Source organism: Hoplias malabaricus, chromosome 2 (assembly GCF_029633855.1).
Source record: "Hoplias malabaricus isolate fHopMal1 chromosome 2, fHopMal1.hap1, whole genome shotgun sequence".
Taxonomy (NCBI): Eukaryota; Metazoa; Chordata; class Actinopteri; order Characiformes; family Erythrinidae; genus Hoplias; species Hoplias malabaricus.
In genome coordinates this window covers 14,444,674-14,465,549 of record NC_089801.1, presented here as the reverse complement: position 1 = coordinate 14,465,549, position 20,876 = coordinate 14,444,674, and the positions used below count along the sequence as shown (strand labels likewise).

General features: G+C 40.0%; 1 protein-coding gene across 3 annotated transcripts in view; it reads right to left on the bottom strand.

The window, feature by feature from the left end:
- tll1 (tolloid-like 1) overlaps window positions 1-20,876 on the bottom strand; it is a 65,947-nt gene continuing 45,071 nt past the window's right edge. For all 3 annotated transcript variants that reach the window (XM_066658617.1, XM_066658618.1, XM_066658619.1), the window contains 9 exons: window positions 19,206-19,401; window positions 18,175-18,300; window positions 16,970-17,130; window positions 16,538-16,718; window positions 12,491-12,616; window positions 6,578-6,705; window positions 3,020-3,233; window positions 1,298-1,548; window positions 1-860 (listed from right to left, as the gene is read on the bottom strand). In XM_066658617.1, the coding sequence (XP_066514714.1) occupies window positions 726-860; window positions 1,298-1,548; window positions 3,020-3,233; window positions 6,578-6,705; window positions 12,491-12,616; window positions 16,538-16,718; window positions 16,970-17,130; window positions 18,175-18,300; window positions 19,206-19,401 (1,518 nt within the window). In that variant the 3' untranslated portion in view covers window positions 1-725. The remainder of the gene's footprint in view (window positions 861-1,297; window positions 1,549-3,019; window positions 3,234-6,577; window positions 6,706-12,490; window positions 12,617-16,537; window positions 16,719-16,969; window positions 17,131-18,174; window positions 18,301-19,205; window positions 19,402-20,876) is intronic.

The following is a 20,876-nucleotide window of genomic DNA, read 5'->3' as shown; positions in this document are numbered from 1 at the left end:
TTTCTGATCATCGCAAGAAATTTGATATTAAATAGACAAGTAGAGTGTTTTGAATAATGGTGTATACGCTTATAATATTTTCACAACAGTCACAAAATGAGGAATATTTGATATAGCCGATAGATTGGAGATGTTATGGGCGTCAGAACTAGACCTTGGAGCAATGGATCAAGGTGTCCTTAGTATGATGCTCTGGACAATGTTTTTCTGGGTAATTCTGGGTCTATACCTTTGTTAGCATATCAGGCAGGTGCTTTGAAAGTTTTGGCTCATCAGTGTATGATGTCTGTCCTTCATGCTGGAATGCAGCATCTACTCAGAAGCTTCTCTCCTGAATATGGAGCGAGTCAGCACTGACTATCTTTAGAGGACTGAAGTGACGGTGTGGTGGGTATTTTATAGCATAGAAAGCAATGGCCACCGTGGTCAAGTCAAACATCTCTGTGTGGCAAAAAAAACTAAACAAAAAAACCCCAAAAAACTTTGGACTCTGCTTGGAGCTGCTTCCAGTCGATGGACAGCGTTCCAAAAAATGGACGTGTAACGATGCAGGGAGGTTAAATTCAGTGCAGAAATCGTGGCAGAGTCTTTGACGTCACTCTCAATGTTGAATCGTCAATGTTGCGGGAGTTCCGCTGCTCCTTTTTCATTGTTTATTTCTTTTGTCCTATCCGTCAGCGCTCTCCCTCTCTGCAGAGGTCTGCATGCGAGTGCGTTTGACAGCGCTACTTGTGCATGTGTAATGCCTCCTGGAACTTGGTGCTGGTATAGCGGATGTGGAAGCCTTTCTTGCTGATGGTGTCATCGCTGTGGAAACGAATCAGAACTGCGTCGCCAGCAGAGTACATTTCCTCACGAGGCTGGAGAAAGAGAGAGAGAGAAAAGTGTTACTTTGTAGAACTGTAGTGGTACCCTTTTATTGCAATAATAACTTCTACATTTCTAGAAAGAATTTACACTACATGTTGGAACATTTCTGTGAGGGTTTAATGGCATTCAGCCAAGTGAACACAGCTCACAGTGTCACAGTGTGAACCATAACTATAGCTTAAATATAGCTACATTCGCTAATTACACAGAGGCCGTGAACAAAATGGCTCCCCAATCCCATGCTTTATATAGTGAAGCATTATTCATAACAAAGAAATCCACAATGCTTTTCATCCACATTCAGCTCAAGCCATGAACTCCAGTGTTTACTTCAAATTACAAGTGCATTGTGGGAGATTGTAGTGCCCTTAAAATCACATTCAGATTTGTTTTTAAAAACTTTTGGAGATTAAAGCCCAGCTCTTACCCCCGAGCCGCAGAAGCGTCCGAGTTTGTGGGCTGAAGCGTCATGACCGTCATACAGCTCGATGTAGTCGTATCCACAGTCAGCCTCTTCCTCTACCTCAAAGGTGGTGAAGGTCAGCTCAATGCTGTACCCGGACTCAGCTGTGATTAACCACTCACAGTCTGTGTGTCCAGGGTAATTATTGTCCCCAAACTGAGCGTGAGAGTACAGGTTCTTCTGCCTGGCTTCTGCTTTCAGCCTGCCTCCACACTCTGCGCAAACACACAGTTTTATAATGTTATTATTCAAATCTTACCCACAGCTTATTTTACTAATCACTTCCAGATAAGAAATCCACCACTGATTGTCTTAATCTCGCTAATGTTTTGCAAGGACAATTGTTTTATTTGATCTGTAGGTGATAAACTAATTCTCACACTTTACTTTGAAGCCCATTACCGTGATTTATATGAACTCAATATTGATTTAGTTAAATCAAGTTCAGCATGTACTGGATGGTACTGTTCAAGTTGGCCACTAGACGGCGCTTTGACACAAGTCATTTTATTTATTAAATCAGCTGGTTAATATATATTCATTGCAGTAGTAGTACTGTTCGTGTGTAAATCATTCCAATTATAGAACATTGTATAAAATTATATAAAATCTTAAATTATACATAAAGCTTTAAAAAAAAAAAAAAAAAACACCAAACTCCTGGCAGACAGTCACCTGGAGCAGGGCTTGAACCCTCAACCCCAGAACCCTGGAGCTGTGTGACAGTGACACTGACTGTAGCGTCACCCTGCTGCCAAAAAGGTATTCTTCTAATATGGTCATTTTTTTCTGAATTAGTTGTGATAAAGACATTTGTTTGCATCCCACATTCCCACTGCTAGCTTTAACAGTTCTGATTCTTAATGTTTCCAAACTAGCTAAAACATGCAAATGTTTATAAAACAGTCAAATTTAGAGCACATCCCGAAACCTCCTGATTTTCCTTTAAAAAAAAAAAAAAAAAAAAAAAAAAACCTTTTGTTTTTTTACTTGAAGATGTGGTTTGTTTTGATCGAAACACAACTTTGTCATCGATTGCTGTACAATTAAGCTACTAGTGAGAATGAACTCTTTCTAACAGTCATCTCATTCTTTTTTGTATTCTTTTGTATTATTTGTATATGAAATAAACAGAAGGGGATATAAAAGGCAGAGGAAGAGACAAGACCTTTAATTGATTTGTTAAATCTATAACCCACCGTACCAGGCTAAAGCCCAGTGACTAATTATCAACCAACTTTTCTGCCAATAGATGTAGCAGGACAGTATTGAAATTTTGACTGATTGAATATTGATAAATTGATCATTGTTTTGCTCTTTCGTGTGTTTTTATAAAAACTGTAAAAGATGTTGTAGCATCCCCCATTCCTCTCTTTGGCCTAAAAGCAAACTGCAGTGGGTCTAAGCATGTCTCTGTCTTTCCTACCATCTCCGCCTTATCAATTTCCTGAATGCTTTCATCACTGATGCGTCAAGGCAACTGGTCTGAAATCAACAGTATGTACAGGCAGAGTCACCTTTGCCAGTGGGATAATTGTGAATTGTTCCATGGACTGGGCACACACTGCAGAATATAAAAAATTCACCAACTTGTCAGCGCAGCAACATAATAGACTTCTCCCTACTTTATCCAGGCCTGGACCCTTCATTCCCACACACACACACACACACAAGACACACACTGACCTGTAGAGTGAGTGGCCTGGAAGCCCTTGCGCTGCACTGAAGCGTCTGAGATGAAGCGGAGGTACATCTTGTTGGCTGTGGAGACGAGAGACTCAGGGATCTTGCTCCCGCAGAGACGACTCAGAATGGGGGCTTTGTCCGAGTCGCCATCGAAGGCCTCCAGATGATCGTATGCACACTCCTGATGCTGCTCAATCTCAAACTCGATAAACGTCTGAAGAGGAAAAGAGGGACAGGTTTAGGGGATACAGAGAAGCAAATAATCTCATTAAATGCTTATTTGCAATGGTCTCTCTTGAATGAGACCATCAGAATTAACATGACATTTTTTTCAGGATTTTTTTTTTCACTACAGACCTATATCTCCTGTTATATTGTAGTTTTTCAGGTTGGTCATTGACTAATATATCCTCCTATAGCGTACAGGGATGTTTACTGAGTGAGTTTATTGACTTGTCATCTCCTATTACAGTGTACAGGAATTTATATTTTGTTTATGGACCAATATCTCCATTTATAATGTGCAGGAATTTTTATTCAGCTTGTCTATAGACTAATATCTCCTTTTACAGTGCACAGGAATGTCCACTGAGCTTGTTTATGGATTAATATCTCCTGTTACTGCTTTCAGAAATGTTTAATTAGGTTGCTTATGGACTAAGATCTCCAGCTTGAGGCTGTGTATTGATTAATATCTCCCCTTATAATGTACTGGAATGTTTATTTAGGTCGTTTATAATTAGGGTGTGGGTGGCACGGTGGCGCAGCAGGTAGTGTCGCAGTCACACAGCTCCAGGGGCCTGGAGGTTGTGGGTTTGATTCCTGCTCCAGGTGACTGTCTGTGAGGAGTTGGTGTGTTCTCCCCGTGTCCGCGTGGGTTTCCTCCGGGTGCTCCGGTTTCCTCCCACAGTCCAAAAACACACGTTGCAGGTGGATTGGCGACTTGAAAGTGTCCGTAGGTGTGAGTGAATGTGTGTGTGCCTGTGTTGCCCTGTGAAGGACTGGCGTCCCCTCCAGGGTGTATTCCCGCCTTGCGCCCGATGATTCCAGGTAGGCTCTGGACCCCCCACGACCCTAAATTGGATAAGCGGTTACAGATAATGGATGGATGGATGGATAATTAGGGTGTTCTATTGTAGTGTTAATGAATGTATACTGAACATTTTATAGACTCCATTTACAGTGTACAGGATTTTTACTGAGGTTGAGTTTTACAGTGTACAGGAACGTCTGTTGAGCTTGTTTATGGTTTAATATTATCTAGGTATAAAGAGTGAATTATGCCTTAGTTTCCTTTTAAAATGACATCATGATCATGTGAAATTCAAATAAGGCATTAATGCAGGTCTGAACAAGGTACATAAGAAATGAGAGAAAACACCTTCTAACTGTTTACTGCCTAGAAGTGCAATGATATTCCTCCACGGTTTCTTATTTAGAACACTACATTTATTCATGGGTTGCCAAATATGTGCATAAATGTAACTCCATAGCCAAACGTTCATGGACACCTGTTCAGCCATGATTTCTTTTCAAACTAGGGGTATTGTGAAGGAGTATTCTTCCTTTCTGCTGTACTAACAGTCTCCATTCATCTGGGATGGATTTACACTAGACACTGAAACTTTTGTATTAGGATTTGATGGCATTCTGCCACATAAACATTAGTGAGTCAGGTTGTGATGTTGGATGCTGGATGTAAAAATACTTTCCAGCTCATTACAAATATATTGAATGTATCCAGAGCCCACATTTCTACTCCTCCACAGCTCAGTCTGGGGAGGGTTTATACCCATCTCAACCAAGAGTGCCACAAATATTTTAAGTTTTATTTCTTAGTTCTCTTTATCGCGCATTTCTCAGTTTTCTCTTCTTTTCTCTTGATCCAGAGCCATTAAATGTAATTTAACACCCTCAGCCAGCTCTCTGAGCAGCTGTGCTGTCAGTGTGAGGGTCAGTCTTGCTCCCACTGTGATCCTCCATCCCACAGGAAGCCACTAATGCTCCTGTTCCCTTTGATCAGGGGCAGATGAACCCAGGAGCTGTCTGCTAACATGCCTGCTCTGACCCTTCGGTCCAGGAGGGACTTCCTGCACAGAACTCAGTACGACACGCTATACAGTAACGTCATAAAATATTAGTGACAGGAGGGTTTGCAGATGGAAGCAGCTGTTCAAGGGTGTGGGAAATATATGAGGTTAGTGCTTTCACTTTAGTGCTGATTTATTTATTTCGGTCTTAGAAAATGATGAAGGTAGGTATGACCAAATATGGTAAATACCACGAGTATGTGCATGTGTGCAAATGAGGAATGTTTTTTTCACAGAAAGTGGCTTATAATAGTCCAATGAACCATTTAAGTAATCAGTTTCCTAGTTTGACCTGAAGGGTAGCTGCACATGGGCTGTTGATACATATTTAAATACAGCTTTTCAATATAGCGTTCTATAGTTCTCTTGATGAAACCACGGTTATTACTAGCTTCTGCAATGCCCTGAATTTGTTTAGCACCAAGGGATATAAGCAAAGTGCAGCACTGATGTGGCAGAATCTGTTTTACCCGGTACATTATCATAGGAGGAAGCAATAGGAAGACTACAGTGGACAGTGCTCATGGATAAACAATGTCAATATCAATGAGCAGCAACAGTAAAGCAAAAGCTCTTTCAATGTCTGTGAGTGACAAAGAACAAGAGACTTTTATTATCAACTGTCACTTATAGTTAAATATGTTCAGTGTGTGTACACTGGTGTTCAGGTGTGTGTGAGAGATTATAGTGTGACATGAGAGGAGAGGTATACTTGAGAGGAGAACAGAACGTGTGTGTGTATGTGTTTATGTGCAAGTGCGCTGTGGAGAGCATTTGCCTGTAAACGTGAGCATGCTCTGATAGGATTATGTGTGTGATGGCACTGCTTATCTCGTGTGCTCATCATGCCTCTCTCTCGCTCACTCTCTCCCTGCCTTTCTCACACTCTCTCTCTCACTAAGGAGACAACTTAAATCCATAACCATTTTACTGCAGTTTTCCGTTTCATTTCCAAACAGGAGACTTCAATAATAAAGCAGTTGTACACAATTGTGCGTAAGTTTGTGAACCCTTAGTTGAACACAAACTCTATTTAGAACACAATTTTGCATGTTTTAATGCAGTTGTACGCTTCATGTGCTGAATTTAAAATATCAGGACAAAAGCTTTGGTATATTTCCTGTAATATCATTAAAATACACATGAACCGTACATGCACTACATTGAGCAGAAACATGCCACGTGTAGTGTTCCCTGTAGATGTGTATATGTCATATAACATCAGAAGGAAATCTCCCATACCTTCCTTTTTAATACTTCTTCATCATTTGTACGAAGGAGCTGTCGTTTCCACTGTATAAACATTTTGTGTTCTATATAAATACTACTTTTTGTGTTAGTATAAAATTGAGTAAACATATCTAGTGTTATATTGTTGGACATATCTTCATATAGAAGCAGGTTATGCAATGTTTGGATTATGTTTGTAATGTTTAATGTAAAGGTCTTTATTGGTGTAGTGACTCACAATTTTGATGCGGTGTCCTGGAGTGGCAGTGATGTCCCAGGTGCACTCTTTCCTGCTGGGGTATTTATCGGGCCAGTTGGGGCTGCTGATGGTGCCACTGGAGCTGTGGATCGTGTGCTCACACTCCGCTAAAAAGAGTGTAATAGAAGGGATAATGGACAAAAAGAGAAAAATGGGAGTCGAGGAGCAGGGAAGAAGAGAACAGAAGAAAAGGGAAAGACAAAGATAGATTAAACATCTAATTCCAAATAAGTGACAGTTGAATGAGGACAGACACTGAGATGGGCATTACCGTCTTTTTATAATTGCTATGATACACTTTGTTATGGTGAGTTTATGGATATCTTCAGAACAATAACATTCTCCACAAAAAGAGAGAACGGTTAGTAAAATAATAATTAGTTCCAGAGTTATTAGAGTGTGGTTTTATGACCTTTATTGTGTATATTGTATATGTACCACTGTCCAACACTAGAAAGAGATACAGATGAGTAAAATCATTTTCTCTAAATGAAAATTAAAACACTGTACTGTAATATACGGCTCAGTTTCACAGAGACTGTTTCACACAGCTGGCGTTAATTGAACCCTTTGGAATCTAGAACTGTTTGCTATGAATTAGATTCACACTGCATAAATAATTTAAGGGCAATTACTACGGAAACATATTGGTATTGACGGGTATCAGTACCAGGGCTGATATCAGCAGAAATGCTGGATTGAAATTGGATGAAAAAAAACCCCTGAATGAATCTGATTCAATGTTCTAACAGCTCCATCCTGAAATAGCACACACACACTGTATGTGTGTGTTGTCTTGGTGTGACCCTCAGTGTCACTGCTTGACTGGGAACAGTCAACCAACCAAAAATGTCCAGCCAACAGTGTCCTGTGTTCACTGATGTAGAACTAGAGGACGGCCAACACAAACTGTGCAGCAACAATGAGCTACTGTCTCTGACTTGACATCTATAACGTGGACCAATGAGGTAGGAGTGTTTAACAGAGTGGACAGTGCGTGGACCGAGTGTTTAAAAACTCCAGCAGCACTGCTGTATCTGATCCACTCATCCCAGCACAACACACACTTACACATCACCACAAAGTTAGTGTCACTGCAGCTGAGGATGATCAACCACTCAAATCATATCAGCTCTGTGGTGGTCCTGACTATTGAAGAACAAGATGGTAGGAAGCACACTTTATGCAGAGCAATAGATGGACTACAGTCTGTAATTGTAGAACTACAAAATGCTCCAGTCTGGTCAGTGGAGCTGAGAGAAGGAACAGTGAGTGAGTGAGTGAGTGAGTAATAATGACTTTCGAAGACACTGTGAATGTTGCCAGGTATAGACATGACAAGCCTTAGCCTGTTATAACCAGCCTTGGTATGTATCAACTCTTAACCTTCTGTATTTACTCACTGCAGGTGAAATACACTCTTCTACCCGAGGATTAGAATAAGAGAATGCTCTGAACTCTGGCCAAGGTCCAAACTCTGATCTAGTCTCGGGCTGCTCAGCCTTTCCTCAGACAACACTGTCACCTGAGACGCATCTTTAAGACAACACTGTACCTTACTTTAGACTGGTGTTGCTGTGAAAGAGACTTTAACCCCTAGCAGTCAACATTCTGGACTTGTTTATCACTGAAGTACGTTGTGTTATAAGTAAAAAAAAACTCAGTGCTGATGTCAGTATTATAATTAAAATGATTTTACGCCAAGAATGCTTAAATCAATGTGCAGCAAATTAACAAAAGATAACTGCAAACAAGTAGGAAGTTACATTTCCCTGTGAAACAAGACGATGATGAAATAATAAATAAATAAAATCAATTGTGTTAATTCTCTGAAATTCTCTGATGTTTGCCCTACATTTACTTATTTATAGTAATTTTTAAATTAATTAATAGATTTTGGACAAAAAGTTCCTTGGTTTAGTTTTCATGTACATCAATCCAATCAGAATTAAATACACAAAATGTTTAATTTACTTTTGTAAATGTTATCATCCAATATATATATCTTTTCTCACTGGTAGAAAGAAACAGCAGTTCTTAAAACCGAATGTATGTGTATTTTCATTATCAGTTAGTAATGGGACTAATAATGCAATTATACAAATACAGTAAAAAAAAAAAAGCAACTACAAACTTTTGTAGGATTCTGTGGAAGCCTGCAGATTCTGTGCCACCTCAGCAGCAGAAACCCGAGTACCTCCCTCAAGGGAAAAACTGAATCAAGCTCATAAGAAGCTCCTTGCCATGTCTTAAAACTAAAATAGGCCGAGATATCCACATTAAAAGAAGGCCACCCCACCCTGTCGTTTAAAAAGATATTAGTCAGTAGTGTGCGTGCGTGTGTGTGTGTGTGTGTGTCTCTGTCTGTCTGTTTGATTCATTACACTCAACTCTCTCACAACAAGGAACCTGCTGTGACTGAGGAACTGGGCCAGACAAACATTTTCGCTAAAACTATATGGACAGAAAAGACAAAGTGGGCGATAGAGAATTTAAACTTTTAACCCCAACTCACAGAGCATCTTTGTTCACTTTTAACTATCAATAACTACTTTTTGGACCAATTTACAAATGTAAAGGGAGTAATACATCCAGACACTTTTTCAAATTATGTAATATATTTGCAATAAGCAAATATGTATGTGTGTGTGTGTGTTTTCTTGCAGGGCCACTTTTTGTAATGAAACATATTAATAATGATGTATTTTACAAGTTATTACATCTCAGAAATGTGCACTGACCGATATCAAGAAGAGATGCTTTGTGTTGCGCATTAAAGGTTTAAAGGCTGCATCAAAAGCTCCGATACCTGTTGCTGCATTAGAATATTACCTAGCCACCCACATACACACGCACATATAGAAAGACAAATGCGTAAATCTCATTAAGCCTATTCTTCTCTCCCACATTTAGGTCAGTGTCCATTAGAGCACAACAGTATTTCCATTCTGAGGACACTGTACACCATGCTGCAGACACCATGGCTTTGCCTGTATATGTGTAGAGTAGTGGGAATAACAGCTGCCCTTCAGACAACAGATAGGGGCTTTATGCGCATCTCAGGCACCCAGGCCACACTATATCAAAACCAGTTCATGTACATGGTTTCATATCTACAAACATCCAGACATAGAGAGTATTATTGAGAGAATGGCAGTAAACTCATGCGAGTTCAATGTTTGAGAGTCTAACAGACACAGCAGAGATACTGGAGTTTTCAGACTGTCACTACTGTTCTGAGAACAGCTCTCCCACCAAAAATACCCAGCCCTCAATGAACTTATAGTTATTAGTAAAAACTTTACTAATCCTTCACTGACTTACTATAACTGATATTATAAACGGTTTAATGGCAACATTCATAACACGTCTGTAGACTGCTATTGTGCCAAAAATATTATGTGAGTGATCCTTTAGATCTTTTTATGAATTTGAGTGTGTTGCATCATTCAGCAGCTGAATTTTGACTTGTACTTGAATCGTATGTTTCAACACAAAACCTCCTCCAGATCCTCAATGTTCGAGAAAACCCACAATACGACAGAATCCCCCCACCCCCCAATGTCAAATTGGACTGGACTAATATAATCTGGGGGTATATTTCTTGAATTCCTTTCCTGAAATGGGAGAAAATGACAGAAATGATATATTTTGACAGGATTAAAGCTACTGAGATACTCCACAGGTAACATGTATCATGTCCAAATTGAGCTTAGGGGCAGCTTAATTACTTTAATGTTTAAACGTAAGCCTGTGTGTTGAAAGTGTTGTTATAATAGCATGTCAAACATTATGTAAGTGATGATCTACGTATCAGCCTTGTGTATGGACATATAGACATGTGTGCTGCTCTAGGATTTTGTTTCATCCTTTCATTTCTGTTCTACATTTCACTTGGCTTTTCTTCTCTAAATAATCCATTTAAATCAGGCTTCCAACTACAACCCTCATTAGGGAATATTTCTTATTTTAGACTAGACCAGGTCTGGTACGCACAACAGTGAGCTGTAGTTAAACAATATGCACATTGCCTTTGTTAATGGGGAATGCAATTTACTGAAAGACATGGATTTGTGTGTGTGTAGCTGGGCCAATATTTTGTGATTAATGAGCGTTTCATTAGCATTACCGCACAAAGATACACGCTTGTTCAAGGGTGGTTTCTGACTTTGAAAGCACACAGGCTGTTTGTAAAATAAACACTGTGTTTATTCTTATGCACTGTATTCCAAAATACATAGTGTGGGCCTGGAACACGTTTGCGTGCTCTCTTTCAGTCAAATGTTTGGACAAACATACATTCTCTTTGAATCTGTGGTTAGTGTTTGTCATTATATTCCATGTTACATAATTCTCTTATTGGTCTCTTGTAGTAGCAAATATGTACAATACATAGCTATATATCCTTTCTATCCTTTCTCTTTACTAATGTTTAATTATTGCTTTGATTTAACATGGAATATTCCTCCCTCACAGCTCACTGAAAATGCAGATTCTATATTTTGAATTATAATATTTGGATACAGAATATATAATTGGCATTAATGTAATTTATCTTGTAATGATGTAATTTATAATGGAATAATGTCATTACATTGTAACAGTGACTATAATCCTATACTCTAATGCTGCCAGATTCAAGAATTAAGACTGCTATTTATAGAACAAGGCATCTTTAAAATATTTATAAAAAATATCTTAAATTTGCAAAAGCCACTCTACTGCACGTGCACAGATACACATACACACCAAGAAAAACAGAAGCCATACTAAGTCTTTGAAGACCCATGAAAGCCCAGATGTTTAAAATCAGAGTGAGTTAACTACCCTTGAAGAGACACTGAGGTTTGCATGTATATATTTGAGTGTGTGTGTGTTTCAAGATGTTGCTGACTTAAATTCTTGACCATGACTCTGGAGTTGAAAGGATAATATCTCTATCCTCCTCTCCCAGGTCTGTCTGTTTTCCTTTATAAAGACACCCACCCACACACACACACACACTCCACATGTGAGACAGGCTGCTTTAAATTTTCCAAATCCAGCCATGTTAAAGTCATGCAGCTCTAAAAGCTCTTAAGGCAGATAGAGCATCATGAAAAGCAGTGCCGCATTACCGTACCGTACACACAGACACTGGCTAAACACTTTCACATGCTGGAGAAGTGCTGGAGAAGCCTACAAAAAGACAGCTTTTAATAAGGGATTTTGAAGCTTATTCCTTTATGCTTTTTTCATACTTTTCAGCCAAATGTTTGTGGATATCACCTTCATGTAATAACTTTTATTAATGATTTCAGGAACCAAAAGGTGTAATTGTATAAGCAGGTTGATTAGAGATTATCGAAGAGCTTGTCTTGTGGTGTGCATAAGCTCCCGTTTTCCCTTGGCTACTTTAGGTTTTGAGCAAAAACCAAAAAAGAACATGTGTTTTAGCTAAGTGATTACATTTGGGGTTAAGACAAAACTGGGCCAGTTTTGGTGATTTCTCTACCCAAGGGTTCCATAAAACATGTGTAACACACCTGCTTTATATCTTCGTAAGTTGGCGCATGTGAGTGAAAACCATAGAGACACATTGGTCAAACTATTTATTGTTGCTCTTAATGTGGACTCAGATATTCCACTGTACACACACACGCTTGTTTTTATCTTCACAGAAAGCCATAAAATTAAACGGGCCCAGTGCCCAGTGCCATGTGTTGGCTGGAAAACCCCAGAGCCTTGTTCTGTGGGTCATGGATCTGTGTTCTCTGCAGTGATGGAGCTCCATCCCCTTGGGATGAGTTGGAGTGGTGTAAAAAGAAGGTGGTGTATCATTCCAGATGGTAAGTGAGTGAGAAAGAGAGAGAGAGAGAGGTTTTGTATGTGTGTGTGTGTGAGTGTGTGTACCTTCTTTACAGTCGTGTTTGTTCTCGTGCAGTACGAAGCCATTGCGGCACTGACACACATAGCTGCCGATTGTGTTGATACACTCGTGCTGACATCCGCCATTATCCTTAGAACACTCGTCCTTATCTGACACACACAAGAGAGAGACAAAACCAGTCAGTCAGAGATAATTAGAGAGAGAGAGAGAGAGAGAGAGAGAGAGAGGCAACACTGATGACAATCTGATGACAACACCAAAGAGAGATTATTCCTAAACAGACAGATTACTGTAAAATCTATGAATATTAGTTCCATTAGACAGCAGTTCATTCTCAATTCTTGGCCACAAGAATTGCATTCTGTCAAAAGCAAAAGCAGAGAAGAAATGCAGGTGAATAAAATATTGCAAAGTCCATCCATTTGACCTGTAAGAATACGCAAGAGGAGAGAACAAGGAGAATTTCAGTGTTTTAAATTAAATTACAATCAAGCCTGAAAGCAAAAGACATGTGTGTGAGTGTGTGTTTCTCATCTAGAAAAGGGGGCGCTACAGAACATTTGGGGACCACTGCTGTAGGGTAATGGGTAAATTAGATTACATTTGGTGTAGAAACCTGTATCTCATTGTCACAGTGGTACAGATAAGAACTAGAAGTTACAATGTTCACATAACCAATTTCTTCTGGGATTTTATGTAGTGATGATAATTGTAAAAGAGTGTTAAATATTTAAATATCAGTTTCGTATGGGACTGTTTAGTCTTAGAATGCTCTGCAAGTAACTCTCCATCATTTTATTTTAAAACTCTGGATTTCTGGTTCCTGTCGATAAAACTGTGAACAATTCTGACTCTGTCAGTTTTTCCAGAGGGACCTGGAGGCATTGGCTTCGATTCCTGCTCCGGGTGACTGTCTGTGAGGAGTGTGGTGTGTTCTCCCCGTGTCCGCGTGGGTTTCCTCCGGGTGCTCCGGTTTCCTCCCACAGTCCAAAAACACACGTTGCAGGTGGATTGGCGACTCAAAAGTGTCTGTAAGTGTGAGTGTGTGAGTGAATGTGTGTGTGTCTGTGTTGCCCTGTGAAGGACTGGTGCCCCTTCCAGGGTGTATTCCCGCCTTGCGCCCAATGATTCCAGGTAGGCTCTGGACCCACCGTGACCCTGAACTGGGTAAGCGCTTACAGATAATGAATGAATGAATCAGTTAGTCTATTCGATCAGTAGCTTGTTCTGTATTTACTTTAGATATACAAACCTTACTCTTTGGGTCCTCATATTCTACCATGACTAATTGAACATTATAAGCTATTTTGAAGTTCTCCGCTGGCTTTCTGACCACACACATGGATTAAGAGCATGTGGGAGGTCACTTTGGAACACCCCCAAACCAGCTGGCACAGCTCCAACAGAGACCTAACACAGAGAACTGCCCTAGACAAAAACTGAGCTGCTTTTTACATTCACTCAGCTCATCCATCCATTCATTCATTCTGTCCCTCTCTGTCTTTGCCTCGTTACATTGTCACATTTACATTTTCTTTTCTTCCCCATTATAGTTATATCTTGTTTTAAATATATATAAAAAGAGAACATTCATCATAAAATGTGCCTTTTACACCCAACCCATTTTGTCATATTCTTTGCCCCAATATGTTACAATTAGTTAATAAATTGTAATGCCACATTAAAAAGTTGAGGATGTTTGTTCTCTGTAGCGAATGCGTGTGTCTGACTACAGAACTGTGCAGTTAATGTTCTCCTCCGAGCCTGCTGAACTCCAATGATGTTTCACTGGCAGCAGTTCTAAGAGAATTGGTGCCTGGCTTCACTTGTCTCAAGGGAAGCATGTGCTTGTCTTCACCCTCCCAGCTTGTCAGCATCATGTGATCTGGAAGAACCTAGTTAGTGGATGGCATGGGCAGTGTTTGAAATTGGGGAAAAATATGGGCAACATACTTCAACAATCCAATTCAAGCCCAAACACCAGTGTTGTACTTGTCAAATTTAAAATGTATTATACTTAATTAAACATATCTGCATGTCTCTTGCTTCAAGCATCATCAAGTCTTAGTCAGAATGCTTTTGGTGTTATTGTCCTAAAAGGACATATCTGGCAAGCCCATGATTCCTGTTCTGCGAATGTGTGTAGAATATCATTACACACAGGTTACTTTTTTTAAACTGATTAGAAAGTAAACAGGATTTGCTTGGCTTGTATAAATGACTTAGAAAAACCTTAATGAATAGGTCTTATGTGAATGAAATACACCAAAGCATTTCACGCATACTGGCTGTTAGTGAGGAAAGATACAAGAAAGATACAAGATTTCAGGGACAACCATTGCCTCTGAAAGAAAGTCCACAAGAAAATACAAGACCAAACACAAATGAATCAATCTTTCGATTGAATCTTTCTGCTGAATCTGCTCAACAAATGGCAAAAGAATGACACATTTGTTGTCATAGAGATAGTGCCCCGTTTCAAGTATGGATGGTGGAAAGCACAGTAGATGTAATCCAATCAGCTCCCCAGATACTGTCAGGCTGAGGGGCGCCATACCTGAGACAGCCTGTTGGCCAATGGAATAAACCATAGGAGGCACAATTATGTCCTGGCAGGATAAAAAGATAAAGAGTCGCTCTGCACAGGACGTGGACTTATCTGTGAAAGAAAAGACCTGCTTTCAGTTTTTTAAATATACTTTTCCCTAGTTCCAGAATTCAGTTTTTAAATTTGTTGCACTTTCTGCTTCTCAGGATTCAAATAATCCCAAACACATTTGGAAATGTTGACGTCAGGGCCCTGGGTACAATCTACACTCTCAGAAATAAACGGTACGGTACAGGGACGTAATGGTCAAGTCAAGTGTAAATGCACCTTTAAAGGTACAACAGTGGTGTTAGAGTCCAGTTGTGTTCTTTAAAGGTACATTACATTCTCTTCTCCAGAAGAAGTGGTGAATATTTGTAAACTTCCATCCATCCATCCATTATCTGTAACCGCTTATCCAATTTAGGGTCGCGGGGGGTCCAGAGCCTACCTGGAGTCATCGGGCGCAAGGCGGGAATACACCCTGGAGGGGACGCCAGTCCTTCACAGGGCAACACAGACACACACACATTCACTCACACACTCACACCTACGGACACTTTCGAGTCACCAATCCACCTGCAACGTGTGTTTTTGGACTGTGGGAGGAAACCGGAGCACCCGGAGGAAACCCACGCGGACACGGGGAGAACACACCAACTCCTCACAGACAGTCACCCGGAGCTGGAATTGAACCCACAACCTCCAGGCTCCTGGAGCTGTGTGATTGCAACACTACCTGCTGCACCACCGTGCCGCTTATTTGTAAACGTTCATTACAGAATTGTGTAAAATAAAAGAAACTAATGTAAGCCCTGAAGATGAAATTGGGCGTCTAAAATCAATAGAAATTAAACATTTACTGATAATCCAAATTCAGTCAGAGCACAGTAAGTAAAAACATCATGAGTTTCCAAATGATTTAAACTGTACCAAGAAAATTGGAACAGGCTTCCAAGACCTGAGAGACCCTAACGGTCCCCCAATAAATAAACAGCACTTAAAGTCCCGATGGTTGTAACCTGTACATAATACCCTAGATATGAACTAAACGGTGGGCCCCAAATTTTGAAGACACAGTGTAGGACAGAGATATGCAAAGACACATTTTTAACATATTCGAAGATGACTGGAATGTGAGAATGTGCAAATCCAGGCCCTGTTTTATAAAAATCCCTCCAGTGCTACAGGCTTCTGAGGACACAGCTCTGTGAGAAAGGACAGGGTTAGCAAAACAGCACAAGTGGTGAAAATATTTGAAAAACCTTTTGAAATCCACACCGAAAAACATTTATACAACCAGTCTTGGGCAGAAACAAAAAAACACAAGATCAAAAGACTCAGGAGGTTCTATCAGGTCCCTAATCTCCTGCTGAAAATAATACAAAAAACATTTTCGGCCAGGTCCTCGCTGGAGGGGTTGATCTTTCACAGTTTCGTGGTTTAGTCAGTTCTGGAGGTTTATAGACTCAGTTGGTCTTACCGGAAAAAAAGTGTGCTTTGAAGCCCTTCTTTGAGACGGTGTTGTCTGATTTGAACTCAATGCGCATGTTGTTGTACTGAGAGGTGATGACTTCGGGGACCTCTGTGCCACAGTATTTCCCATGAGGCTTAGAATCTGACGACAAGCCACTTCTCACTTCCACAAAGTCATACTTGCACACCTTTAGACAGAGAACACAATCAATGTAATGGATTACATCTAACACATTCTCTTTAATTACACCTGTGCTCTAAGTTTAAAGTAGAACATGTAGCAATATTAATATGTAGATGCATCTATAATGAACTGAGCTGAAGATGACTGCATATAAATGAATAGAACTGAGGCAAATACATATATTTATATACTTTGGTTTAGATTGGACTAATTTGTTACACACAAAACACACACACATTAACACACTGTGCCCACCTCATTGCCCTCTAGCTCAAAGGCTTCAAACTGCATTGAGATTCTGTATTGTGTGGGAGCTACCACTTGCCACACACAATTTTTATTGGGAGGATATTCCTTAGGCCAACCAGGGGTGGTGATCGTCCCATTCAGCTTCGACAGTAAACCTCCACATGCAGCTGAGAGAGAGAGAGAGAGAGAGAGAGAGAGAGAGAGAGAGAGAGAGAGAGAGAGAGAGAGAGAGAGAGAGAAATTATATGATCTGTCATTTGCCTTACATAATAAGACTGGTTTAGTGAAGTTGTGGCATTCTACACATAAAAACAAATGCTGAGGTTAAATCTTTGTTGGCTTGTGTGTTATTCCAGCAGCACCACAGTGACTCAGGTTGAAATGTGTTAATTAGAGGCAAAAGATCCACAAATTAAATGTGTGATGATGTGGTTAGCCTTGCGCCCGATGATTCCAGGTAGGCTCTGGACCCCCCGCGACCCTAAATTGGATAAGCGGTTACAGATAATGGATGGATGGATGATGTGGTTATGTTACCCGGTTTTCACACTATGCTGCTAAGTTAGCACAAGGCTTCCTAATTATTTAAAGGTGCTGTATACAATTCTGGAGAAGAACAGTTGATATTTGAACACTGGACATTTTCCCAGTGCACAATCAGACCTGAGTGTTTTGGACTGGATCCAGTGTTTTGAACTGAAATCATATACAGCACCTTTAAGTTTAGCTCAACACCTTGGAGGAGAACAATAATGTAAGTTAACAGACACCCGCACTGGTTATCATCAAACTGAGGGATATGGGGAGAGGAAGGGCCGACCCAGAGAAAAGCCTGATTTGCTCGGACCTGTTAGCCGTTCAGGCTGAAAACATCACCTCTGTACACACACCACACTGACTGTGATTTTTAGGTCAGGTGTGAACAGGTTCATCCTAGTAAAAATACTACTTAAGGGCTGAATGTATGAAAGGAGCTTGTGTCTGTGTGTGTGTGTGTGTGTGTGTGTGTGTGTGTGTGTGTGTGTGTGTTTGTTCAGTTGCTGTGAGTTATTCAGTGTGCACACTATTTGTTCCTGTTGTCTTCCTGTTGACTGTGGATGTTTTCTTTGACAATTTAGTTGGGTTCCATTGAGTGTGTTTGGACCAGGCAGGCGGAAACACCTGCACTCACACTCACACACACACACACACACACAGAGTCTCTGTTTTACCTTCACAGCTTTTTTTGTCCGGGGCCAGTTCATATCCAGGGTCACACGCACACTTGAAGCTTCCTAGTGTGTTCACACATCTCTGCTCACAGCCTCCATTATCTGGCTTTGCACACTCGTCCTCCTCTGAAAACACACACACACATACACAACCTTGGGTTAAGAATAACATACTGTACGCATATCATTAAGAAGATCATATTAATATAAACATCTTACACAGTATATTTCCACTCTGCAGTGGCCCATTTCTCACAAATACATAGTGTATTTTATATGTTTTACTCTATACAACATATATATTGTATACTATAGCTCCCATCATTGTAGACACATCTAATTATTTGTGAATTCAGCTCTTTGAAGTGGTGCTTATTGTAGAAATGATGTTCAGTTGTACACACAGTTTGTATAAAATCCCATAGAAAAACGTGAAATGAAATGGGAGAAAGCCTCGTTGCCCAATGCCAAATGTGCATTAGAAGGGTATGAAGCCGCATAGCATTGGACAGTGGAGCAGTGGGACTGGAACAGGAGCAACTGCAAAACCATTTTTATAATGCGGTGCTTTAATCGACCAAAAACGTACTTAAGGATCAATTACTAAATAAGTTCAGTTCAAACAAATTCTCCAATAACTGCAGAAGTAAAGACTTTAAAGTGCCTAGGTGAATGTATTAGGATTTTAGTAGAAAAATGCTTTTTCTTTCTTTTTTTTTAAATAAATAGGAGAAATCAGAGAGTTTCCACTGAGAGTTAGAGTGGTGATGACATCACACACCCCAGCAGTCTGTCATTGAAATGAATGGAGCAAAACTAAAAGAGTGATTAAACGAGACTGAGTATGATCGGTTTGAGACTTAAAGTGAAGACTCAAGGTGCACCCAAGTCCGACAATCTGAATTTTAGTAGGCATAGATTAAAACTGAATACGTTAGAGGAAGTTAAACAATAATTCCTTAAAATTAATGGGAAAAACAGAAAGAATTTGTCAGAAAGCATGTCTTTACTAAGGGTGTGTTTGTGTATACCTTTAAAGAAGTTGCCAGCGAAGCCAGCTTTATTAACCGTTCCATCCGAGACGAATTTCATCCACAGCGTGTTGGAGGTGGAGCGAATGTCCTCAGGTTTGTCATAGCCGCAGAATCGACCAATCAGAGGGCTGCTCTCTGACAGGCCATCACGCACCTCCAGATAATCATAAGCACAGCTGTCATGCCTCTCGATCTGTATGTACAACAATTGTAGATGTGGACTTAAATATCATTTACCAGCACATTGTAGGAAATGATGCTGTAACGACCTCAATAAAATATATTTATTCATTTCATTAAAGCTCCATTGTTTCTTCAGATTTGAAAATTAATTACAGTTGTTTCTGCTTTTGTTTTTTTCACTGTGATAAGACAACTCAACACTTTGGAGCTGAAAGGATGTGGAAGTCAGTAATGTAAGAAGTCATTAATGAGAAAAGTAAGTAGAAAAATTGCAGATATAACAATAAAGCTATTGGTGTTCTCAGGACATCATACTGGTCCCAGGGCTCAGACCTTCACTGATTATAAAGAGTGAATAATCTGATATTAAATGTTGTTGTTCAGACCTTTCTACAAACCGTACATAGCTTCTGCATTACAAGCTCAATATATGGCATGCACACACACGCGTACACTCAATCAGCAGCCTCAGAATGCACTCACAGAAACACAAACACATCGTGTGTACTTTGCATTATCGTGCCAGCAGAACCTTAGGTGTTAGAGCCTAAGAAACATTCCAATGAAAACAGGATCTGGCATTCCAGACGAGCGCGAGTCTGCAGGAATGCCAAGGTCTCTAGGTTAGTGCTGGGTCTTCCTCTTGGATTGTATGAGTGAGTAAATGAGCGTAAGCCTCTCTCTGTGTGTGTGTGTGTGTGCGCAGGTAAATGGAGAGAGTGAGTTTGACATCCTGTGTTTGTTTGTCTCTCTCTTTCTTTTTCTTTCTCTCACACACTTAAAACAATCTTGATTGAAAGGGGGAACCTTTTCCTCTTTACTTTCAAAGCAAGTGTGTGACCTCTTCGTGCTCTACACCCTACAGAGCAAAAACTACACAATGCATACATTCCTCTATATGCATCCCATACACTCACAACAGAGTTGCATGATGTGCAAAGAATATTATTGTTTCATTTACATTAAAGGTGATGTTCATGATTGTAATTCAGAAGATTTCGCTGGATCTGCAGTCTATTTGCATGCTGGAAACTGGTCTAATATATTTATGAAACTCTAGTGACAGTAAACAAGTAAAAGACATGTGGATAGTGCTCTATTCCTTCTCCATAAGTGGGTAATATAGACTTATTTTTGCTGATTATTTAGGTAGGAACCTACTCTTAATTCGGGAGACGGCTAACTGCAAGAAAGTAAACACAGACAGAAAGTGCTACAAAACTAAAGAACTCGAGCTACAGATGAGTTTCTGTAGTATTTCAGACAGTGAATAAAATCTTACAGACAAGTTAAACTTGAGCCACATACAAACAGCAGTCGTTTATCTCTACAAACATATATCTCCACCTTAAATGAAGCTTATGTATGTAAACAAACCAGAGAGAACTGCAGGTCCCCACAAACGTGGACGGTGCCTTTAATACACACTCCATGTGTGCAAATATTTGAATATGTCCTTTTCCACTAAGTGCATTCAGCACATAT